The sequence below is a fragment of the Nannobrachium achirus genome (genome assembly GCF_963921795.1).
Source record: "Nannobrachium achirus genome assembly, chromosome: 21".
Lineage (NCBI taxonomy): Eukaryota > Metazoa > Chordata > Actinopteri > Myctophiformes > Myctophidae > Nannobrachium > Nannobrachium achirus.
The window spans coordinates 23450694-23473290 of NC_137828.1; the positions used below are offsets into that span (position 1 = coordinate 23450694).

Sequence of the window (22597 nt, forward strand, 5' to 3'; positions counted from 1 at the left end):
CCAGCTCGTTCATCAGTGTCTAGTTGGCCTCATAGCATAATTAATTAGGTCAAATTGACACTACTCTCCTAACACTGCTGCTTCATTGTGCCTTTTTGCCTATTCATCAGCCATAGAACAGGACACTTGTTACACTCCAACATTATTTGGGCAGAAAGTGCTTTTAAGCCAACTTTTGCTGAATTTTTGGAATGTAACAAGCATTCTGATAGGCTGAGAACATTGGCAATAATAAGGCAAGATGAATCATAATCTGCAGTGTTAGGAGAGTAGAGTTGGGCAGTAATACATAAAGGCAGATAAACATGACTTAGGAAAAACTTTTTTCTATCATGTCTCAGTCAACTAGATGACTTAGGCAGATTAGATTTTTTGTTTCTTTTTTTCTGAAAACTTTATAAAGACGTAGGCAATTATGCCATGAGGCTAACGATATAGGTCCTATATCCCCCCACTGTGACAAAAGCAACATTCTACACTTGCTTGTTTTAACAATAAATCCATAGATGACTAAATCAGCTCATTGTATACAGTACATTGGTTAGAATTGCCTCCTCGAATCACTTGGTCAGGTTTTCGAGCAGAACACATTTAGAGAGAAAACAAAGGTTGTGTTCCTACATTATACAGTACATGCTTCCCAGTGAGGCCTCAGTTGAATGGAATGAGTCATGTAGTTTTAAGGCTGGTGGCACTCTAATCAAACTTGACTGTGGTTCTGCCACTACGGCCATTTCGCCCTACAGGGCATGGATGGAGAAACGTATACTGATGGAGCCAAATACACAACGTGTTTTAGTGTATTGGAAGAAAAAAAAAACTACTGAGTGAAGTCTCCAGTTATAGGCTAGCTCTTAACTCATTTACTGCCGCCTGATGACTTTTACGACTTATTGCCAACGGTCCAGAGCCCAGGAAGCAAGTAACGACTTTGATGACATATCGCTGGGTGGCGCTGTTTGCTAGCTTAGCTGGGTCACCAATTATTTCCGGGGTCACCTGACACGTCAATGGCGTAATCGCAACGAAAACAGCGTTTCCCTTTTTTTTAGGAATGAAACAGAAAATAGACACAATGAATGTGTATGGCATGGGAGAGGGGCTGGGCGCAAGTGGAGTGGATCGTTGCGATTGGACAGGGATTATTTTCCAATTCCAGGACACCTGTGCGCATCTTTTCAGGGCCCCCGCAAGCAAATCGGCGGCGAAGAATATTCTATGATTTTTTATGAAAAACTTTCAGAAGGTGTAGCAGGGAACGACAATGTTAGCAGTCAGTCAATGAGCACATTTGGGTAATTTGTGCTAAATGATTATGGTGATTTACTGTACATCAAGGGTTCCCAACGTTTCAGTGCTAATCATCATTAAACTAATCATCTGGAAATAATTTGTCCCGACCCCCAGATTGGGAACCACTGCTGTACATAACTCTCAGCCACATCACGCTGAATTAACCTGTCCAGTAGGGGTGGATATTGGCAAGAATCTAGCGATGCAATACGTATCACGATACTTGGGTCACGATGCAATAGTATCATGATATAGTGCGAATCTTTGCGATACGATACTATTGCAATACTATTGCGATATATCAGCTTTAAAAGCTGAAGGCGCTGCTCTAATGTTGTTGTTTTCGTTTTCGCCATTTTCTCAAGCCAACCTCACTCACTGAACCGTGGGAAGGGGAAGTAGCTACTATAGTAAAGCGTCATCTTGAGGCAGCGGAGTGTCAGGACCGGACTTCTACCATTGGTTCCTATATGCATGGGACCATATTTTATTTTCCTCAAAATATCGCAATACTACAGCCTGAAGTATCGATACATTATTGGCAAATAAACTATTGTGATGTATTGTCCAGTTCATTTGTTCAAAATGTGCCTCATGTTGTGTTCCTCACAGCTCATGTGGTGTGCATCCTTGTGGTTTTCAGGCATGAGCGCATCCACACCAAGAAAGGCATCCACATGAAGACAGAGACAGCCTTCGATGAGGTGGATGACCTCGCCACCTTGGAGTTTCTAGATGAGGTAAAAGTTAATTAAACGACAGCTTCTTATGGGTCTTTTCCACCACTACAAGAACCAAGTGAAGTGGGGGTCACGGTGGCGCTGTCGGTAGCACTGTCGCCTCACAGCTAGAAGGTCCTGGGTTAGATTCCCGCCAGGGCCGCTGTGGCCGCTCGATCATTGTCTTTTTCTTTTAACTCTTTTAGTGCTAAAACCGAATATTTTCGGTTCTTTTTTCATTCCAATACTATTTTTTTTTTTGCTATTTTACTTACCCTGAGCTGCTAGTACCGACGTGGGTGGTCCTGGCTCGTCCATCGCTTTCCAACGAGCCATGCTACATGTTGCGACGATTTATTCCATTGAAAATGGTTTAGAATAAAGTTTAGAGCCCCCCCAAAAAAACTCTATTTTTGCAAGACGTATTAAGGTTTACAAAAACCAAATATTTTCGGTTCCTTTAATAAAATGAATTAAATAATTGGAGGCCTCAACGAAGCCCCGGTCTAGCCCTGGATCCAAGCCGCCTACCAAGCTCTCTTTCCACCGGCCTGTAATCGGGTAACGTCGCCGAAACGCGCCACCCAATCCAATACAAAGTCAGATCTTTAGAACTCATTTTCTCTGAATTGTGTTCCTAGTGCAGTGGAAAAAAATTTTTTGCGGCTGAATAGCTTCAGATCGTTTTTCTAAAAAAATAAATAGCCGATAGCTAACTGTTAGCTCTCGGCCTCCACTTCAAGTTCATAACACTGTTTGCAGAAAAAACACAAGCCACTTCTTCGTGGTTAACCGGATGTTACTATGAAGCCTTATGGAGGAATGGCTGGCCCTCTAGCGGCACCTTGTGGCGCCTGGCAGTTATCCAGTTAATGCCTTTATTGAGAGGGATAGACAGTAGGCTGACAGGAAAATGGGGGAGAGTGACATGCACTAAAGGCCGTTGGGATTGGGACTCGAACCCGCAACACATTGTCAGGCCACATGGGGCCTAGGTGTCTGGACCGCTGCACCAGCGGGCAGCGGCACAGGCTCACAGCTTGGTTTCTAATTTGGGCGTTACTCAGGAGGTATAGTACCAGCCTTGAGTTGAAGCTTCCAGGTTCAATTACCAGCTCCTCCTGGCTAAGTGTCGAAGTGTCCTTGAGCAAGACACTGAACCCCTAACTGCTCCCCATGAGCAGGTTTGTGCCTTGCATGGTTTCCTCCGCCACCAGGGCGTGAATGTGTGTGAGAATGTGAAGTAGATTGTAAAGTGCTTATATTGGTTGGTTTAATATCAACAAGTCTGGTCTAAACATACTTTACATGACACTGTGTCATTGTTGTCGTTTAATATGTCTAATAACATCTCTCACAGCTTAAATCCCTGGATGAGAAACCAGGAAATATTTTGTGTTTCCTTGAACCCATGTAGTTGCTCAGAGGGGTGTAACGTGTGCTCAGTGAGACTCAGAACAGATGTTTTAGTGCTGTTTTTTAACCACACATCATTCTTCCCCACTGCCTTCTTTCCAAGGCCCTTGGTTGGCCGTTCGTTCGCTTTGGCCTGAATGAATTGAGTGACAAACGCACTGTCTTCGCCAGTTTGTCCAAATCACACGTACACTGTACAGGGCAATTGATCAAAGAGAACGTTCCACTGACGTGTTGACTGATATAACCAGTCTCACTTGCCAGCGGATATTTCTAGCCATCCTTCAAGATTGGAAGGGAGGCAGTACTGTCCTTTTGTTGTTGATGTACCTGTCTGGAGGACATTAATCACTTAAACCCTATATAGTCGAGGGCCTTAGGGTTTTTTTTTTCGTGCTAATCAATCTAAAAGCACCAGATTTTGCACAGATGTATCCCAGGGCATGCTCTAATGATTTAGCTAGGGCGCTCTAGTCGGCAACCTTCAGGGTCGCCACAGCGGCCAAATCAAGTTGGGCTCCCATCGACTTTCTATACACTATACTACAGGAGGAAGAAAAATCTGCTTTAAGTAGCATGTGATTTGTCTAACTAGGGGTTTGTCATGATTCTGAATCCATTGCAAGCATCTGTTTTGCACAAAAAACATTCCTTAGGCTACAAATGGCCTCACAAAACACCCACAAAACTGTGAAAAGTGATGACTCATCTCTAAACCATCGTATTGTGGGGCCCTTTGTAGCCCAAGGAATGTTTTGTGAGCAAAACAGAATCATGACAAACCCCTAGTTAGACCCCTCACATCCTACTTAACTCCCTAAGGGCCTCGACTAATAGGCCTATACTTTATTCACCGAGGGCAGTGGTTCTCAAGCTTTTTTATGTACAGGACCCTCAAATTGATGTGTTTGGCTGCGGACGGTGCATCTGCTATTTTTGAAAATGTTTTAATTATTATCTTTTGTACTAAAGTTTTCTCTTCTGGGGGTCCCTGGCACAAACCATTTTCAAGTGGGGGTCCGCATTCACTTATTTAGAAGACTTTTTTTAGAAATCATCCTCAGGTCCTTAATGTTTTAAAGATTTTTATGTTTTTCTTCTTTCTCAGAATGCAGTCACAGAACAGCTTCAGAGTCGCTATAGAAGGGACCAGGTCTACACCTATGTGGGAGACATCCTCATTGCAGTTAACCCTTTCCACAAGATGGACATATACACGGCTGAGGTCAGTGTATGTGTGTGTACTTCATGAAAGTGTGTGGCGTGCGTGCGTGCGTGCGTGCGTGCGTGCGTGCGTGCGTGCGTGCGTGCGCGCGCAAAAGAAACATAAGAACGAGATTGGGGCGGCTGTGGCTCTGGAGGTAGAGCACGTCGTCCAATGATCCGTGGGTCGGTGGTTCGAACTTTAAAGCAAAATAAAATGTGAGCACTACTTATTCAACCACTGAACATGTCTCATTGTTTTCTACCTCTCGTTGCAGTACTCCAAGATCTACATAGGAGCTAAACGCACATCCAATCCACCACACATCTTTGCTGTGGCTGATCTTGCCTACCAGTCTATGGTGTCATACAACGCTGATCAGGTAATAGGGGTGTTCAGCATGTACTGAGCCATGGATGAAAGCGAAAACTAATTGCGAGTTCATTTATTCAGGTTTTGGCACTTCACAATATTGGTGTTATAATAGAAACAGTTACCATTAGATTGTTAGTTAGACATGGAATTGTACTTTATATCTTTTAGTTCCGCAGTTAGCAAAGTGGGGTACAGGGACCCACAATAGTTCCTATTAATCCAAGGGTCTCCAACAGGGGGTCCGGGACCCCTATAGGGGGTCCTCAGAGTTACTGTAACACCTAATTGCTAAACCCTTGTGTGATAGGATTTTTTTCCCAGCATCCCTATTCTGAGGACAACTTTTGCCCAAAACAGGAAAGTTAGCTGATCGCACTTATAGATCAGCTATTTTTGGCAAAGAAGTTTGATGTAGAGTGGAAAAAGAGCAGACTACAGAGTGAAAGGTCAGGTTTGCTATGTTTTGACACTTTAAGAGGTTAAATGTCTGAAAAAATACCCATTAACATGAATCCAACACTGATGATAGTGCTGTCAAAGTCTAGGATACTATCTATGAATCGCAATTTTATACAACATGTAGTGTGGGGGTCCCTTCATCTTCATCTCTCTCTCGGCTAAGGGGTCCTTAGCCTGAAAAACTTCCACTTTTATTAGTCAATACATTTAAAATTGTTTCAGTTATAGAAAATGCATAGTTTCAATATCACCATCTATATTTCTGTGATGAGTTATTATTATCGGTGGTAGCAGTGAACCAGCAGCTGTACGCAGTCCAGTCTCTCTGCTTCATTTTGGAGAGTGTAATTGTTTTTATATTGAATCTTTATTGGTATTTACTTATTTAATGTCATACTCGCTTTGGCATCTATGTAAACAAGGTCTCATTCCATCACAGTGTTGTCTGAGAAATTCAACTAGTAAGACGCCTCAGGGCGACATGCGACCTCGCCCTTAAGTCCTGTTAGATATGGGCTTAATATTGATGACCATGCACATTGATGACATCACATACACTACAGCAGGGGTTTTCAAAGTGGGTGACGGGGCACCCTGGGGTGCCGCGACGGCAGTCCAGGGGTGCCGCGAGATAATTTGATAACACTTGAAAATGTTCATTTTCAGTCAGTTCTAACCAAAATGGCTATTATTTCAACGTTTTCCTCGCAACATAATCACTAAAATATCGTCAAGACAGTGTCTGGCAGAAACCTTGTATCTCCAAGTTTCGTAAAGCAAAGCCCTGCTTCAAGACTGTCATACAAAACTAGTGGAACAGCCGATCTACAAGCACTGTGTGCTTGTAGATCTGCAGTTTTCACTAGTTTAGTACATTTTATAGATGATAAATACAAAACGAACCCATGCACTACAGTACTTACCCGGCCTGGTGGATGACTCGGAACTTCTCCAGCAGGTACTCAGATATATGTGCACAGTGATCAGTGAATGTGTTTCTATGTACAGTGCATGGTGATCAGTGAATGTGTTTCTATGTACAGTGCAAGGTGATCAGTGAATGTGTTTCTATGTACAGTGCATGGTGATCAGTGAATGTGTTTCTATGTACAGTGCATGGTGATCAGTGAATGTGTTTCTATGTACAGTGCATGGTGATCAGTGAATGTGTTTCTATGTACAGTGCATGGTGATCAGTGAATGTGTTTCTATGTACAGTGCATGGTGATCAGTGGGGAGAGTGGAGCGGGGAAGACGGAGAGTGCTCATCTGTTGGTGCAGCAGCTCACAGTGCTTGGAAAGGTCAGTCTCCAATGAAAGACCACTGTTAGAATCTGGGTGTCTTTGTTTGTAGGTGTGTACTGGACAGTACTGTATGTACAGCACAGTAAAAGATTCAACAGTTTGGACGTAGTCCAAAATGGGTGTTAAAAGAAGCGCATGGCTGTCTTGCAATTGGAAAAAATGTGTCTGATTCTTCAACCCACCAGGGTTCAGTTCTTGTAAAGGAGCGCTTGTTTTCGGTGGAGATGACAGAGGCGCGCCGTCTCAGGCAACCATGAGCCACGTGTCGTGGCTCAATGTCGTATCTCAAAATTGTAGGGTTAGGGTTCAAACTTTAGTAAATGTAGTTACTTTACACCACTGCAAATATACAGGGCGGGTCATACTTTTTTTATTTTGGAAATCCAAACGTGTTGGGTGTCCATTTAATGTGTTTTTTGATGGAGAATTCAAATATGACATTATTTTTGTGATAGGACAACTCTAACCTACATTAATTTGCATTTTTAAAATTGTTAATTGTACCCGTTCTATCTCATTTATAAGATACTAAAATCCAAATGAAATCTTAACATGTGGGGTGTCTACATTATGTGTTTCTTTATGGGGAATTCAAATATGGAATTCTTTTTTGGATAGAATAACTCTAACCTACATAATTTTGTACTTTAAAAAGGGAGAAATGTGCGATTTTTACCGCTTTTTAGGATATTATTAAGACACAAGGGAAATGTTGTATAATGACAAAGCCAAATCAAATGTACATATTTATTAACCATTTAAGTGAAAAACAGTGAATACACTTATGGATATCAAATATCACTTCCAGAATGTTGCTAAGTTGAACAAGTCCTGCTTTGACTCAGCCTTGGACATCAGCCTCCTGCTGGTATCCTGATCCCTGATACCTCCATCCCTCTTTTCCTGAGAGAAGTAAAGTATTGGAGGAAGCTTCAGTCACCATTTTGACAACCCTCTCAATACTTTGGATGTGGCATGGCCAGTGGGGTACCTCCATGGGGGTGTTGATAATGTTATTCAACTCTGAGGTGTTTATTGTACAGGTGCGAGGTGGCTCTGCACATCTTCTGACTAGCTAATCATTTCAGCAATGCTGGAAGCATCATCAGGTGTCTTTCTGCTTCTTACTGAGGAGTAGTTGCTGCTGCCAGGCTCACTGGCATCACTACAGTATTGCCAGTGAGCTTGGCAGCAACTATCTGTTCCAATACCCCAGAAAAAGGGACTAAAGAGGAGCCACATGCAGAGCAAATTGCCAAGCTTTTTGCATGGCTGAGAGAGAGGGGTTTTGATTAGACCTTAAGGGCCATTGGAGGGGACACAACACATCTTAACACTGGTGTCAAAGCTGGAGTAATGCAGAAGCTGGAGCTGCACCTAGTCTGGTTGGTGAGGAGCCTACACACTGGTGAACTTCCCCTCCGCCATGTGGTCATTGTTGAACTCGATGGTCCTAATCTGTCAGACAACACATTGTCTGGACCAATAAGAAAGCTCCTTAATTCAGCTACAGAGCTTCCTGCCAAAGTCATTGAAGATCTCTCGACTGATCAACACTATGGCTATCATATTGTTTCTGCAGTCAGGGATGGAGTGGTTCCTGCGAGGCTGGCTCTGCTGGAGATTGGACCAGCAAACCACAGCCGCTGGCTCACCACAGCAAACAGACTTCTCAGGCTCTGAGTGTCAAAGCATGGATTGAGAGGAAAGAATCAGAAAAAAAAACTGCAATAATTGTGGAATACATTGAACGGATAATACACTCACCAACCAGACCAGCTTTCTGTCTATAGGTGCATGCAGCTCCAGCTTCTGCATTACTCCAGCTTTGACACCAGTGTTAAGATTTGTTGAGTCCCCTCCAATGGCCCTTAAGGTCTAATCAAAACCCCTCTCTCTCAGCCATGCAAAAAGCTTGTCAATTTGCTCTGCATGTGGCTCCTCTTTAGTCCCTTTTTCTGGGGTATTGGAACAGATAGTTGCTGCCAAGCTCACTGGCAATACTGTAGTGATGCCAGTGAGCCTGGCAGCAGCAACTACTCCTCAGTAAGAAGCAGAAAGACACCTGATGATGCTTCCAGCATTGCTGAAATGATTAGCTAGTCAGAAGATGTGCAGAGCCACCTCGCACCTGTACAATAAACACCTCAGAGTTGAATAACGTTATCAACACCCCCATGGAGGTACCCCACTGGCCATGCCACATCCAAAGTATTGAGAGGGTTGTCAAAATGGTGACTGAAGCTTCCTCCAGATACTGTTCTTCTCCCAGGAAAAGAGGGATGGAGGTATCAGGGATCAGGAGACCAGCAGGAGGCTGATGTCCAAGGCTGAGTCAAAGCAGGACTTGTTCAACTTAGCAACATTCTGGAAGTGATATTTGATATCCATAAGTGTATTCACTGTTATGCACTTAAATGGTTAATAAATATGTACATTTGATTTGGCTTTGTCATTATAAAACATTTCCCTTGTGTGTTATAACAATATCCAAAAAAGCGGTAAAAATCGCACATTTCTCCCTTTTTAAAGTACAAAATTATGTAGGTTAGAGTTATTCTATCCAAAAAAGAATTCCATATTTGAATTCCCCATAAAGAAACACATAATTTAGACACCCCACATGTTAAGATTTCATTTGGATTTTACTAGCTTATAAATGAGATAGAACGGGTACAATTAACAATTTAAAAATGCAAATTAATGTAGGTTAGAGTTGTCCTATCACAAAAATAATGTCATATTTGAATTCTCCATCAAAAAACACATTAAATGGACACCCAACACGTTTGGATTTCCAAAATAAAAAAAGTATGACCCGCCAACAATGCTTGAATGTTCAGAGTGCTGGAGTCACGAGTCACTGCTCTTTGATTATCAGAGTTAGAATTTAATTTGAACAGAGGTTAACCACAGCACTATCGCATAGAAGTTTAAAGAACCTTTTATTTGTTCACCCTGCAAGAAAAGGACAAGAAAAAAGCAGTCCATCTGTAACCAGGTGTGGTTATTTCAATAAAACCATTGTTGGAAAATGGAAATAAGGCATTTATTTTCTTTATTCTATGTGCACTGTGCTGTGTGCATGCATGGATAGGGAGGCTCTCTCCATTCCGACATGTCGCCACTCGAAATGGACTTCTTATTGTCGGAGTGGCGACACTCCCCATGGGCCTAAGGTTTAGGGTAGGGGTAGAGATAGGGTTAGTGTCGGAATGGAGACATGTCGGAAAGGAGACATGTCGGAGTGGAGAGATGCACCCGCATGGATATGCTATTCATTATCTGGGTTATAGGCAGGCAGTGGACCTAAAGCAGAAAAACATTGAAAATGATATAATGCAATTGTTCTTACTAATATCGTGAGTAATATCGATTACTCAACAACGTTATCAAATATGGAAGATTTTCCTAATATCGCCCAGCCTTACTTCTTAGCATTATTTTGTATAAAATATTCAATCAATCAATAAATCAATATGTGCTCATTATTTTAAACCGATTTAAAGACGATTATTGTTTGATCCCTCCACAGTTACTTACCTCATCTTATTACACCATATCCCACCCTCCCACTTACTGGCTGTTGGTCAATATTTTTATTCAGGCCAATAATCGGACGCTCCAGGAGAAGATCCTGCTGGTGAACGGCTTGGTGGAGGCGTTCGGGAACGCCTGCACCGTCATCAACGACAACTCCAGTCGCTTCGGCAAGTACCTGGAGATGAAGTTCACCAGCGGAGGCACCGTGGTGGGAGCCCAGATCTCTGAGTACCTGCTGGAGAAGTCCCGAGTCATCCACCAGGCCGGGTAAGTACAAGTACAGGCAAGAGTTCATTAAAACCCATTAACACAGGAAAGCATCTGTGCATTTTAGAGTTTAGCTTTGTATACTGTATATAGCAACATAAGTTTTAGAACGTTGGTTTAGAACAGTGGTTCTTAAAGAAAATAGCATATATGCAAGCTCATTGCACGTCATTTACATTTGTAGAAATGTAAATTGGGTTTGCCAATTTCTAAAATGACATCGGAACACAGTCTATTTTCTTAGCCTGTCGGCAAGGGATCAGTTCAAAATACAGCAGTTCAGTGAATCTATCTTTTCTTTTAGTTTTTTTTTGTTTTTTTCATTGTCTCAGACTCTCTTTGGACTACAGAGGTTCAAGTGGAAGGGGCAATTTCCTGTCTGATCAAAGATTGTAGCTCACCAAAGTGTCTTGGATCTTCAAAGGCAGGGGCAAGCTTAAGTATTTCATTAGAAGACAGGTCTACACAAAGTACTGTCTGAAAGGCCTGTATTGACACTTGTACTGTACATTTCTGTAATGAATTTCGATTCTGGTCGGATGTCTGACATCCGAGAAGCACTGATGCATGAGACATGATGAAAAAGGGGGCTGCTTGATATTTTGTGATTTTCCTCCTCAGGCAGGAACATATAATCTTGTAGAGGAGTACAACATTTTTTCCTAAATAACATCTTTTTAGAGTATCTGACGAGTAGCCTTGTCAATCAGCCTTCTCTGGAAATCTGCTTTTCAATTGCTTTCTAGGAAATGTAGATTTCCGGGAGAGGCTGGTTCACGAGGCTATCTGACAAGAACAATTATGTTTACACCTTACGTTTTTTTCTTTTTCTTTTCTTTTTTTGTTGCTGCAACTCATATTGGGGTATCGCGAGTCGTGACCAGACTTGCTCACACAATATTCATGCACATGTACACCGCAATGGAGGAAGCCGTTAATATTTCATTCGTCTTGTGAGCCAGAAGAAATGTCAAATGCTTCCGGTCATACAGTCTGGAGCAGGGGTGGGCAACTTTGATGATGGCGAGGGCCACTATATTTCCACCTTCACTCCAGAGGGCCACATTACATATTGCTACGTCCTACTTTGTCATTCTAGTATCTCATACAAAAGAAGCAAAAAATAGCAGATCTACAAGCTCAAAACGCATCGCGCCGCGATGCGTTTTGAGCTCGTAGATCAGCTATTTTTGCTTCTTTTGAATTGGAATCCTGAATTATTGTTTGTTGTTTTTGAATTGGAATCCTGAAATGTAACATTTTATCTAATTTCAAATGCATTTAGTTATATAGTCATGTTAACTTTATGAACCTAAATACAAATACATTGGACATAAAAAAAAAATTACATTTTAATACTACTATACTAGTCATTACGCTACTAATATTTACTGACAGAATTAAAGCAGGTCATGTTTGGAATTGTAACAGCTGAAATCAATAATATATCAGTATTCTGGTATTAACCTGCGGGCCGCATTAATTGAAGGTGGGGGCCGCATGTGGCCCCCGGGCCGCCAGTTGCCCATGTATGGTCTGGAGGAACGGAGGCTCTGAAAATGATCAAGCGATAAAGCGGAAGTGGCGTCTCTTCTCCCCGCTTCCGTTTTGTCTTTACAGCTGCCAAAATGTATCCTAATATAAATCAAAATCATCTAAACATGTATAGCTTTCTGCTTAGCAGAATTGGAAACTGAAAAATGCAGTGTAAAGATTTTCCTGAAGGGAAATAACAAACGGATGACAGCTTCCCGTCTTGGATTTCAGGAGGTGTATAGTTCCAGACTCGATACAGCATTCTGTGTTGTCTGACGCCGCAACATTTCATCAGCAGTAACGGATCACATGGCGAGCATGTTGAAAAATGTGTGCGAGCATGGGTCAAAGTCAGACTTAGAGACAATAAACAAAAATCTGCAGATTAGGTCGTGGCGGCTTATATTAGGAGAGAATGCATCGACTATACCCCCTAAAATCCTTGATATTATTCTAGTCAATCTCCATTGAGATGAAAATATACCAGGGAGTGAAACCGCCTGCAATTCAAGTTCAAGTTACTTTTATTGCCACACAACCAGGTTGGTGGTATTTAGTTTCAGCACATAAAATGTTGCAGCTCTGACAGAAACAAGGAACAAAAACAAGTACATATAGACATTTGCACAACCAACAATAAAAACATGAAAAACTAAAATAAAGGACAGACAACCATTTAGCTAGTGTGAGGAGGGAGAGGGAGTGGGGTACAGAGGGAATTTAGAGTTCGTATGGCTGTAGGGTAAAAACTGTTTTTGAAGCGGGAGGTCTTGGCATGGATTGATCTGTAGCGTTTCCCTGATGGTAGTAGATTAAACAGACGGTGGGTGAATGTGAGGTATGGTAGCAATCCATCACTTAACTGTATCTCTCCAATGTCACAGAGCGAATTAACTTGGCAAATTATGGGATTCAATGTGGGTGGACTGAATTTGTGATAATGTAATCAAATTAAAGTAAATCTTTGCTGTTGGGCAGAATGCAGAAACCAATTATGGGGTGGGGGGATTTAGAACAACATATTACTGCCTCATCAAAGTTGGTGTGGTGACTTTATTCATTGTCAGATACTTGTCAGATACTTGAATGTGTCCTTATAATTATCATCACCTTACCCAAATCCAGCTCAAATGGAGTTAGGAGGTTTTTGACCATTAATTAGAATGATTAACTCAGACAATAAAAAACAACATAAGTTGGAGTTGGGTGGTTTGACCGACAGTTTGCCGATCCATTGAATTTTGGAGGTTTAGTCAGAAGCGCTTTTTAATACTTTATAGGTTCAATATTTGTAAAAACCCACACACAGACGTAAAGGGTGTTCAGTATAGCCTTTATTAAAGATAGAGATTTATTAAAGAAAATAAAAAAGTTGAAAAACAGAGAATGTTGGTTTCTACACTACGGCGACAAAATAATAATGTAAATGTAATGGTTGGACCAAAAGAAATAACCTGTTATGTATCTTTTACAGCGGAGAGAAGAACTTCCACGTCTTCTACTACATCTACGCCGGCCTGGCGGACAGGAAGAAGCTGGCCCACTACAAGCTCTCCGACAGCAAAACCCCCAAGTGGGTTTGACATTCCTTTAACCTTCTTCTCAAACACTGTTATTTCCTCCTCATGCATCAAACCCTCTCCCTACACTTCCCCGAGACCCCACACACACGCAACTTGACCTTGCTCGTGTTTCCCTTATTTTTCTCCCCCAGGTATCTGTGCAACGAGCACATTAAATTAGGGCCTGACATTGTGAGCAACGCCTTCTACAAGGAGCAGTTTGATGCAGTGGAGCAGTGTTTCAAAGTCATCGGATTCACCCTGGAGGTAACACTGCCACTTAATTACTGGTCGAGAAGCTAAAAGAGCTCTCTCTGCAGATAGGGGCAGAAGGCAGTATGTGCACGCTCACGTTTATGCACCTATTCCTATAGTATGTACATGGAGAATTGCATTGTTTAACCTGAACCCCTTAAAGTAAGGGTTTCCAAACTTTTCAGGGTGTGACCCCCCCAAAATAATCATATTTGAACTGGGGACCCCCCACCCTGACAAGCACTCTTTTTTAAGAGTCGAGGAATTACATTAAGCTTGACTCGGTTCCATAGATAAATATTGTGAAAATAGCCTGCTGACTATTGTGAGGTTTGTGAGCTTGTAGATCGTCTATTTTCACGATTTGTGCCTCTTTCTTAGGTCATGTTTGACCATTTTCTTATAATACAGTTTGTTGGTTACTTTTTACATACTGTAGTTATGGTCTTATTGTTTAGTTTATTTTAATTTTTAATTTTAGATGTGTTAAAAAGGTCTTAAAAGTCCTTAAATTGTATGCAGACACTCTGTATACACTTCTACTCTATATTGGTTTGTTCACTGTTGAGTGAGAAAACAATGTTGTTGCATGTTAAGCTAATCATTTGGGGACCCCCAGTTTGGGAACCACTGCCTTAAAGGAAAAGTCCAGTTTTAAACTACTATGAATGCATGGCGGCTTGCTGTTACGATAATGCTATACAGGAACAAGTGGCCTGTTAACTGCATCTCGGAGGCTAGTGGAGCCCAGAGAACTGATTGCCTTTGGGAGCCTGCATGTCGATAGCACTTATCCTGCAATGAATCACTTGGCAGTGCTGCTGGAGCTGACTCCTAATATTCAACTTCTGGCGTTATTCAAAATGTGCAAACACGCATCTTGAGTGTAGAACATGGTGGTGATTGAATTGATTTGGAACCATACGATTGTGTTTGAGATAGGTTACCCATTATATAGTTTATGGTGATTTGAGGGTTCCTTCATTCGATGTCTTTGCGACATACTAGCGTCACGTCCTAGCGACATCAATCTCCCTCACGCTACAGAGATAGGCTCCTGTGAATACCAAGACGCTCGTCCCGGGGAAAATCTGGTGACGTCGGAACGGTTGTCACCTTGTATTCCTAAACGTAACATCAGTAAACTATGCCTAGACCTAACCTTTATTCCTAAAACGCAACCTCAGTAAAACGTTGCCAAAACCTAACTTTATTCCTAAACTTAACCTCAATAAAACTATGCCTAATCCTAAACTTATTTCTAATCTTATCCTCAGTAAAACAAATGCAAAAAATAGTCAGCGGTACAAAAAAATGGGGATGAAAAAATGGCTTGTCAAGGCTTACATGTATTATTTGATGTAATGCAAAAAAAATGAAGGAAGCTATTCTGAGAAGATGATGGCCAGAAGCTGGAGTGGTTTGTTTAATTATGAAGTATCTAAGACGTCAAATTTGGAGTAGAAAACAATCCCAGCTTTTCAAGTACTGTAGGTTCATGTCAGGTCTCGGTTGAGATGTGAGGCAACAGGCCCAATTGTAAGGGTGTTGTAATTTAGGTTGCATGATTGTGTTAATCTGCCTTGTATCACGCTTGGGTGTTAGTTGGTCATTTTGTCTGATCATCGTTTGTGAATTGTCATGTCGGTTCATTGTCTATGTCAAATGAAACGTAAAAGTGTCCTGTAAGTCCATATGGGCTGGGTTTCCTTGGAAGCATGATGACACTTTAATAAAGAAAAATCAATCACTCAAATTAGGAGCTTGCCAGATTTTGTAATGTCGTAATAAATAAATACGACATGATATTAGCAGGGTGTTAAAGAGCACGTTGGACAGATTTGCCATTTGAATTTGCTACCGGTGACAAGATACTGCACAGTATTTATGTCCCTAGGCTCTAAATCAATACTACAGTTACTGTAGCCGGGGTATCCAGCCTTGCCCAAGTTATTGCATGGGTGAAATAAGGTGAAATAGGGTGATGTAAGTGCTCTGAAAATAAAATAAAGAAAAAGGATATTAAAGAAGGTACAAACTATTATTTTAGTATCAAGCCTATAGGCATCACTTAATAGAGGGTATGCGCATGCGTAAAGTGAGTGGCAAATCGAGTGGCAAAGTGAGTTTAACGTCGTTTAATGCAATCAGATAGGACTTTTCTTTTTGGATGTATGGACTGTCAAGGCCAGAAAGTAGTTTTAGCCACTCAATAGGCGTTCCCGCATAACTTCCTTGTATGATGATGATGTCACACGCATACCTTCTATACTACACTAGCTGTGGTCCCAAACTCTTTAGGTCAAGACCCAAAAGAGAAATTCGACATTTGCCCGGGACCAAAACTACTGTTGTTTCCTATTGAGCTTGGCACATTTCCTGGGGCAAGCTGCCCAGATCACTCATGTCACTCATACTACTTTGGTTTTCCACTGTCCGCTACTAAGGGGCAGTTGCGATTTTCTGCCTTGTTACTGTCTTGTATTCCAAATGCTCAATGGTAAGTAGCCAACATAGTATCGGTTAAAGGTGATACACCATGAAATTTCACTTTTCCTATTTTAAAACCTTTTTTTGGGGTCCCACTAGCACCTTCTATCCTCACAAAGTCCCATTTCTGACCGTTGTGTCTTTCTCTGGTTTTGAGAAGGTGAAGGTTAAAAGTATCCCACGGGTTCTCAAAACAGGCTATCCAGATTTGCTGCCGATTGTAACGTCATCTGCCGATTGTGACGTCATCATCAAAAAAAAACATTCTTCAAAAAAGATTTATTTTTTCTCAAAAAGATTTTTGGGGGGGGTGGCGCAGTTCAGGCCAAAGGTGGTACTGCAGCTGAAATGCTCCGAGAGCCATTCAAAAATGAGAGATGCTCTCTATTCAGGAGTGGTAATTTAGCCTCAAACCTTTTGAAAAACGTTTTTGGGACATAAACAATATGACATAAATACTTTTTAAATGCATGGTGTATCATATCACCTTTAATGTTTATGCTATGTGTATTGTGTATGCCTATGTTTTCCTAAATGTGAAAAAGACAGTAGACTGCATGAAGCAAGTGAGATGAAAAAACCTGGGTGAAATCTGACCTCAATAGGCAACAACGGTAGTGAAAATGGCAGATCTACAAGCTCACAACGTGCCACGCTGTGAGCTTGTACATCTGTTATTTTCACTACTTCTAAAAAACATAGACCATTATATATCTAGAGGGTGGACTGCCCTCCGCCCTCCTATTCATTTCAATGAATGTTGCCCACAAGCACATGAAGCACCCGGAAGTACCTGTACTTCCTTGGTTGGCTCCAACATTGGAGCCAATAGAACAGGCGTAGCTACTAGCGTTTCTGACCATAGAAGCATGCGCAGTAGCATCCCAAATGCGGAAGTCTTGCAATACCAGATTTGTCCACCAGGCTTCTGAGGCTTCAATCATTCTCCACGGTTCTGGGGGCTTGGTCCCTTTTTGGGAAACATTGCAGTACAGTATCTAGACTCTTCTAGAGTCATGTCCAGGGGCGAAATTAGATCTTATTCTGCATGGGTTTTCAGATCAAAAGGGCCCTGTACTGCCGTGAGGGGGGCCCATAGCTTAGGAGATTAGAGACCCCTGATATATTGGAAATGACAAAATACATATCGTCGTTGTCGGGTGTAAATTTGTATGTTCTTTCGCAAAGCAAAGCCCTGCTTCATCGCACAAGGCTGTCGCACAAAAATAGTGAAAACAGCAGATCTACAAGCACACAACGCCTCGCACCCCGCGAGGCGTTGTGTGCTTGTAGATCGGCTGTTTTCACTAGTTTAAATCATTTTTAAAATGAAAAATGCAAAACGAACGGTTTTGGAAATACAAGGTTTTCACCAGACAACGACGATATAATAGCCTATGAATTTTAATACTGTCCCCAGTAGGGGGGCCCTTGGGTTTATTAAACCCATCAACCCTATACAAATTATGCTTGTGGTCATGTCAGTGATTTAATACAGTACTCTATATGTCATTCTGTGGTCATGTCAGTGATTTAATACAGTACTCTATATGTCATTCTGTGGTCATGTCAGTGATTTAATACAGTACTCTATATGTCATTCTGTGGTCATGTCAGTGATTTAATACAGTACTCCATATGTCATTCTGTGGTCATGTCAGTGATTTAATACAGTACTCTATATGTCATTCTGTGGTCATGTCAGTGATTTAATACAGTACTCTATATGTCATTCTGTGCCACAGGAGCTGGGCAGTGTGTACAGCACCCTGGCAGCCATCCTCAACATAGGCGACGTAGAATTCACTCCGGTCGCTACGGAACACCAGACTGACAAGAGCGATATCTCCAACAGCTCTGTCCTGGAGAACGGTGAGACCACAGGTTTACTTGAGTAAATGTACCATCGGTGGGAAAAGTACTCAAACGTTTTACTTAAGTAAAAGTATCAATACTGCAATACTCTGTTAGGGAGTGGTCTGACCACACTTTTATTCTGCCAATGAGGGCAGATTTGTACTTAAAGGGGCCACACCATGCTTTTAAAAATATATATTTCATATAAATATTGGTCCATAATACAGTTTTATACAGGTTTTAGCCTAAACAACCACTCGGATATTGAAATTTCATATTCTGTCTGTCTCTAATTCCAAGCCGTTTTCAGATGCAATAACAAAATGCCCTTTGTTGGCAACGGGGTGCTGTCTTTGGGCTAACATTGGAACGATACCATGGCACCATGCTAATCTTCTCTGTATCATTCCAAGCATGGCACCAAAAGTACCGCCCCCTTCTCTTCAGTTGCCAGGAAACTGAAGTGGAGGGGCGGTACTATGGATATGAGCCCCCCTGTGACGATTTCAAAAGAGTACACGCCCATTCAGAAAATAACTGAAAAGAAAGGCAAGGCTTAGAGTTAATGAATAGTTTTTTTTGGAGCTTGAAGAGACACTGAGAAGACCAAAAAACTAGAAAAAAAAATGAAAATGTGAAATTCATGGTGTAGTCCCTTTAAGTACAATACTTGAGTAAATGTACTTAGTTACTTACTTTCCACCTCTGGTGTACATGTTCCTTTAACATGGAAGTCTCAGCATGCGAGGCAGTTTTTTTCCTCCAGAGTCTAGACGGCCGTTATCTCCTTGATGTGATGGATGAGGCTTGGTACAGTGGTGCTGCTGGACCAGACGACACGGGGCTTTCTACAGCTTCTTCACTGACTGCAAAACTAGCCTAGTGTTATCTCTATCTCATGAATAATGAATCGTTTGTCCAAAGATGGCTATACATATTTGTTTTGTTTATGTTCGTCTGTTATACACCGAATGGCACAATGAGTAAATGGCTATACATTCATCATTGATGACATGAATATGTTTATTTTTTTTTATTTTTTTTGTACAGTGGTGGAAAGTAACTAAGTGCATTTATAGTGCTGAGTACAATTGTGTACTTTACTGGAGTATTTCCAATTTTCAGTACTTTTACTTGCTATTTTCAAAAGACGTGATGTGTAATACATTTTAAAACTTGTGGTAAGGGCACGGTCACACCGCCCAAATATTCTACCTATGAGAGTGGATTAATTCTGCCAATGCGTTTCAATGAGAATGGCGGGGATTTATGATCTAGCGCAGCTTTCAGACTGAAGTGACAAGTGGTTGTAGCTACGTGTCTCATTGGTTATTGGGAGAATCCGCTGGCTGCAAAAAAATTGCCGGCTGAGCACAAAAAGAGTTTATCAGCCGGCAACCATACTTTCATGTGACCGTGCCCTAATGCCGGGGTTTTCAAAGTGGGTGACGGCGCACCCTGGGGTGCCGCGACGGCAGTCCAGGGGTGCCGCGAGATAATTTGATAATATTTGGAATTTATTTGAACACTTGAAAAAATATTTAGTATCATTTTAAACTTGAAGTACAAAGTTATTTTTGAAATGTGTACGGTTTTTGGTAAAGCAAAGCCCTGCTTCGATCATCATACAAGACTGTCGCACAAATATAGTGAAAACAGCCGATCTACAAGCACACAACGCCTCGCATCGCGAGGCGTTGTGTGCTTGTAGATCGGCTGTTTTCACTAGTTTAGTACATTTTATAGATGATAAATACAAAACGAACGGTTTTGGACACACAAGGTTTCCACATGACAACGACGATATGCTATAAATATATGGTGCTGGGAGTGAAAATTATAATGTAGGCAGGGGTGCCTTGGATTAAAACAAATGTTTACATTGACTGCCAGGATTCAGAGCATTTTTTCACCGACCTTTGACAACTCGATGAATATTCTGCACCGCTCCGATCCACGCATGCGAGCATTCAAAAAAGCTTGTATCAGAAAACAATCCTTGTCCATACGCCATCATCCTTTTGAAAGATACAGGCTTCCGTGTTAACCTTGCGTCCACCACATCGCCACATACACAGACACTATGGTGATGTGGTGAATTATATTTTGATAAATATATTATTTATAAACAACAACACCTTCTTATTCCCCTATGAGATACAATAATCCATCACAAAGAAAATAAGACAGGAGAGTGATTCAGAGTGAGAATGGAATGTTTACTGGAGAGAGAGAATTCAAGTGGTCAGTGGATGACGTTTCAACAGTTCATAGGATATGTTTCTTGTCCACAAATGACAAGACAAAGAGTCCATATACAGTAGCAAAGAGTTCATAGGTTGGTGAAAAGATGTCCTTCGCTGGTGTCTGCATGACACCAGGCTGAGCCTTATAAACCAAAACAATTCTCATTGTTTTACAGGCTCCATGGCAGACAGAAGCCTGGCCTTGTAAATGCTGCACATGGCATTATGGCAGGACACAGTCACTGTGCCTTAGGGTCAGGTGGTCAGTTGGTCATCAATATGAAATGATAAAAAGATGATATGAACCACAACAAAATGCCTAACAGTCTTTATTCCTAAAAAAAAGAAAAGCTTTTTTTTTTCCGGTTATGTCATTGATATGTCAGGTGACGTCCAGGAGAATTCGGGAAATAATTGGTGACCCATAGGCTAGCGAACAGCGCCATCCAGCGTGAAAAAAAAAACAGAACTCATCAAACTCGTCTTATGGCAGGCAAGGAGCCATGAAGCCTTCTTTTTAGAGATTCTTTTTAGATTTTGTCACATTCCTGAGCCAATAATTTGATGACCGGTGGTGTCTCAAAGAGTCTCACACTGAGTCTCATGTTGACCAATGACTCAGTCGCCAAATTATTGGCTTAGGAATGCGACAAAAACAAAAAAAAATCTCTTTGAATTCAAGGCTTCATTGGACGTTTAATTGAACGAAAATAAGTCATTTTATGAGTGAACTACTCTTTTAAGTAAAAAAATTGAGTACCCTTGAGTACTCAACCCTTTTTGATCTCATCCCTCCAGCCGCGTCCCTGCTGTGCATCCGCTCAGAGGAGCTCCAGGAGGCCCTGACCTCCCACTGCGTGGTGGCGCGGGGGGAGACCATCGTCAGGCCCAACACGGTGGAGAAGGCTGCGGAGGTGCGGGACGCCATGAGCAAGGCCCTCTACGGACGCCTCTTCAACTGGATCGTCAACCGCATCAACTCCCTGCTGCGGCCCGACGGCCAGCTGGGGTGAGAAAAGATGTCACAGCTGCAGATTCACAACCAATGTTTCACCTCTTCACACCCGTAGCACTTTGACCTACTGTAGGGCAGTGTTTTTCAACCAGTGCAGTCTAGTAAATCTAGGGGAAAAAAATACACTCAGGTTGGACAAAATTGTATTATTTAGTTTTTCAACTGATTCTGACAGGAAATTAGGTCTACTAGCCAGGATAAAAAAATCTACCCTGATCTGCTCATGGCAAATACCCACAGTGGCCAAATCAAGTTGGGCTCCCATCAACTTTCTATTCAGGAGGAAAATACCCAGAAAGTTGTCATAGTGCCTCTTTTATCAAGGCAGAAGGCACCAAAGCCTGACCTGTTTCAAGTCACTCTGGATAGCCATAACGACATGTAACCTTGTCTAGTCATTATTAGGAGGATCAATCTCTTACTTTAATATCTTTCGCTTTCTCCTCTCTCTCCTCCATCAGAGTGGACGAGAAGGAACTGAACATTGGCATCCTGGACATCTTTGGGTTCGAGAATTTCAAGAAGAACTCGTTCGAGCAGCTCTGCATTAACATAGCCAACGAGCAGATCCAGTTCTACTTCAATCAACACATATTTGCATGGGAGCAGGTACAACACACTGGCCACACCCCCATAGCAGATATACAAGCTCGCAGCACGGCACCGAGCTTGTAGCTCTGCTATTTTTGAAAAGTCTTGAAAGTTTGTGCAAATCTTTGAATATATGTATTTTTTAAGCGAACATTTGTAACTTCAATCTTGCTTCTGGGGCGTCCGTGGAACTAAATATTTTGAGATAGGGGTCCGTGGCCAAATACATTTCATTTCACATGAAAAAGTTTGAGCACCAATGACGTAGAAACATAGGTTTTTCAAAAAAGACAAATGTTCACGATTTTTCAAAAATAGCAGATCTACAAGCTCACAGCGCGGCACTCGATGCCGTGCTGTGAGCTTGTATATCTGCTATTTTTCAATAGTTAAAGCACAAAATAATGCGTAATAATGCGTTCCCAGTCTAAATGGGTTAAACCCCCTCCCCCTATGAAGAACAT

At 41.7% G+C, this 22597-nt stretch overlaps 1 protein-coding gene across 1 annotated transcript in view; it reads left to right on the top strand.

The window, feature by feature from the left end:
* Window positions 1–22597, top strand: part of LOC308306646 (myosin-IIIa-like) — a gene marked incomplete at both ends in the record, with an annotated part of 67498 nt that overhangs the window by 9258 nt on the left and 35643 nt on the right. The window contains 10 exons of the mRNA XM_080751687.1: window positions 1937–2033; window positions 4537–4653; window positions 4910–5014; window positions 6685–6768; window positions 10379–10581; window positions 13592–13690; window positions 13832–13946; window positions 18170–18296; window positions 21326–21536; window positions 22004–22151. Coding sequence (XP_080607813.1) covers window positions 1937–2033; window positions 4537–4653; window positions 4910–5014; window positions 6685–6768; window positions 10379–10581; window positions 13592–13690; window positions 13832–13946; window positions 18170–18296; window positions 21326–21536; window positions 22004–22151 — 1306 coding nt within the window. The remainder of the gene's footprint in view (window positions 1–1936; window positions 2034–4536; window positions 4654–4909; window positions 5015–6684; window positions 6769–10378; window positions 10582–13591; window positions 13691–13831; window positions 13947–18169; window positions 18297–21325; window positions 21537–22003; window positions 22152–22597) is intronic.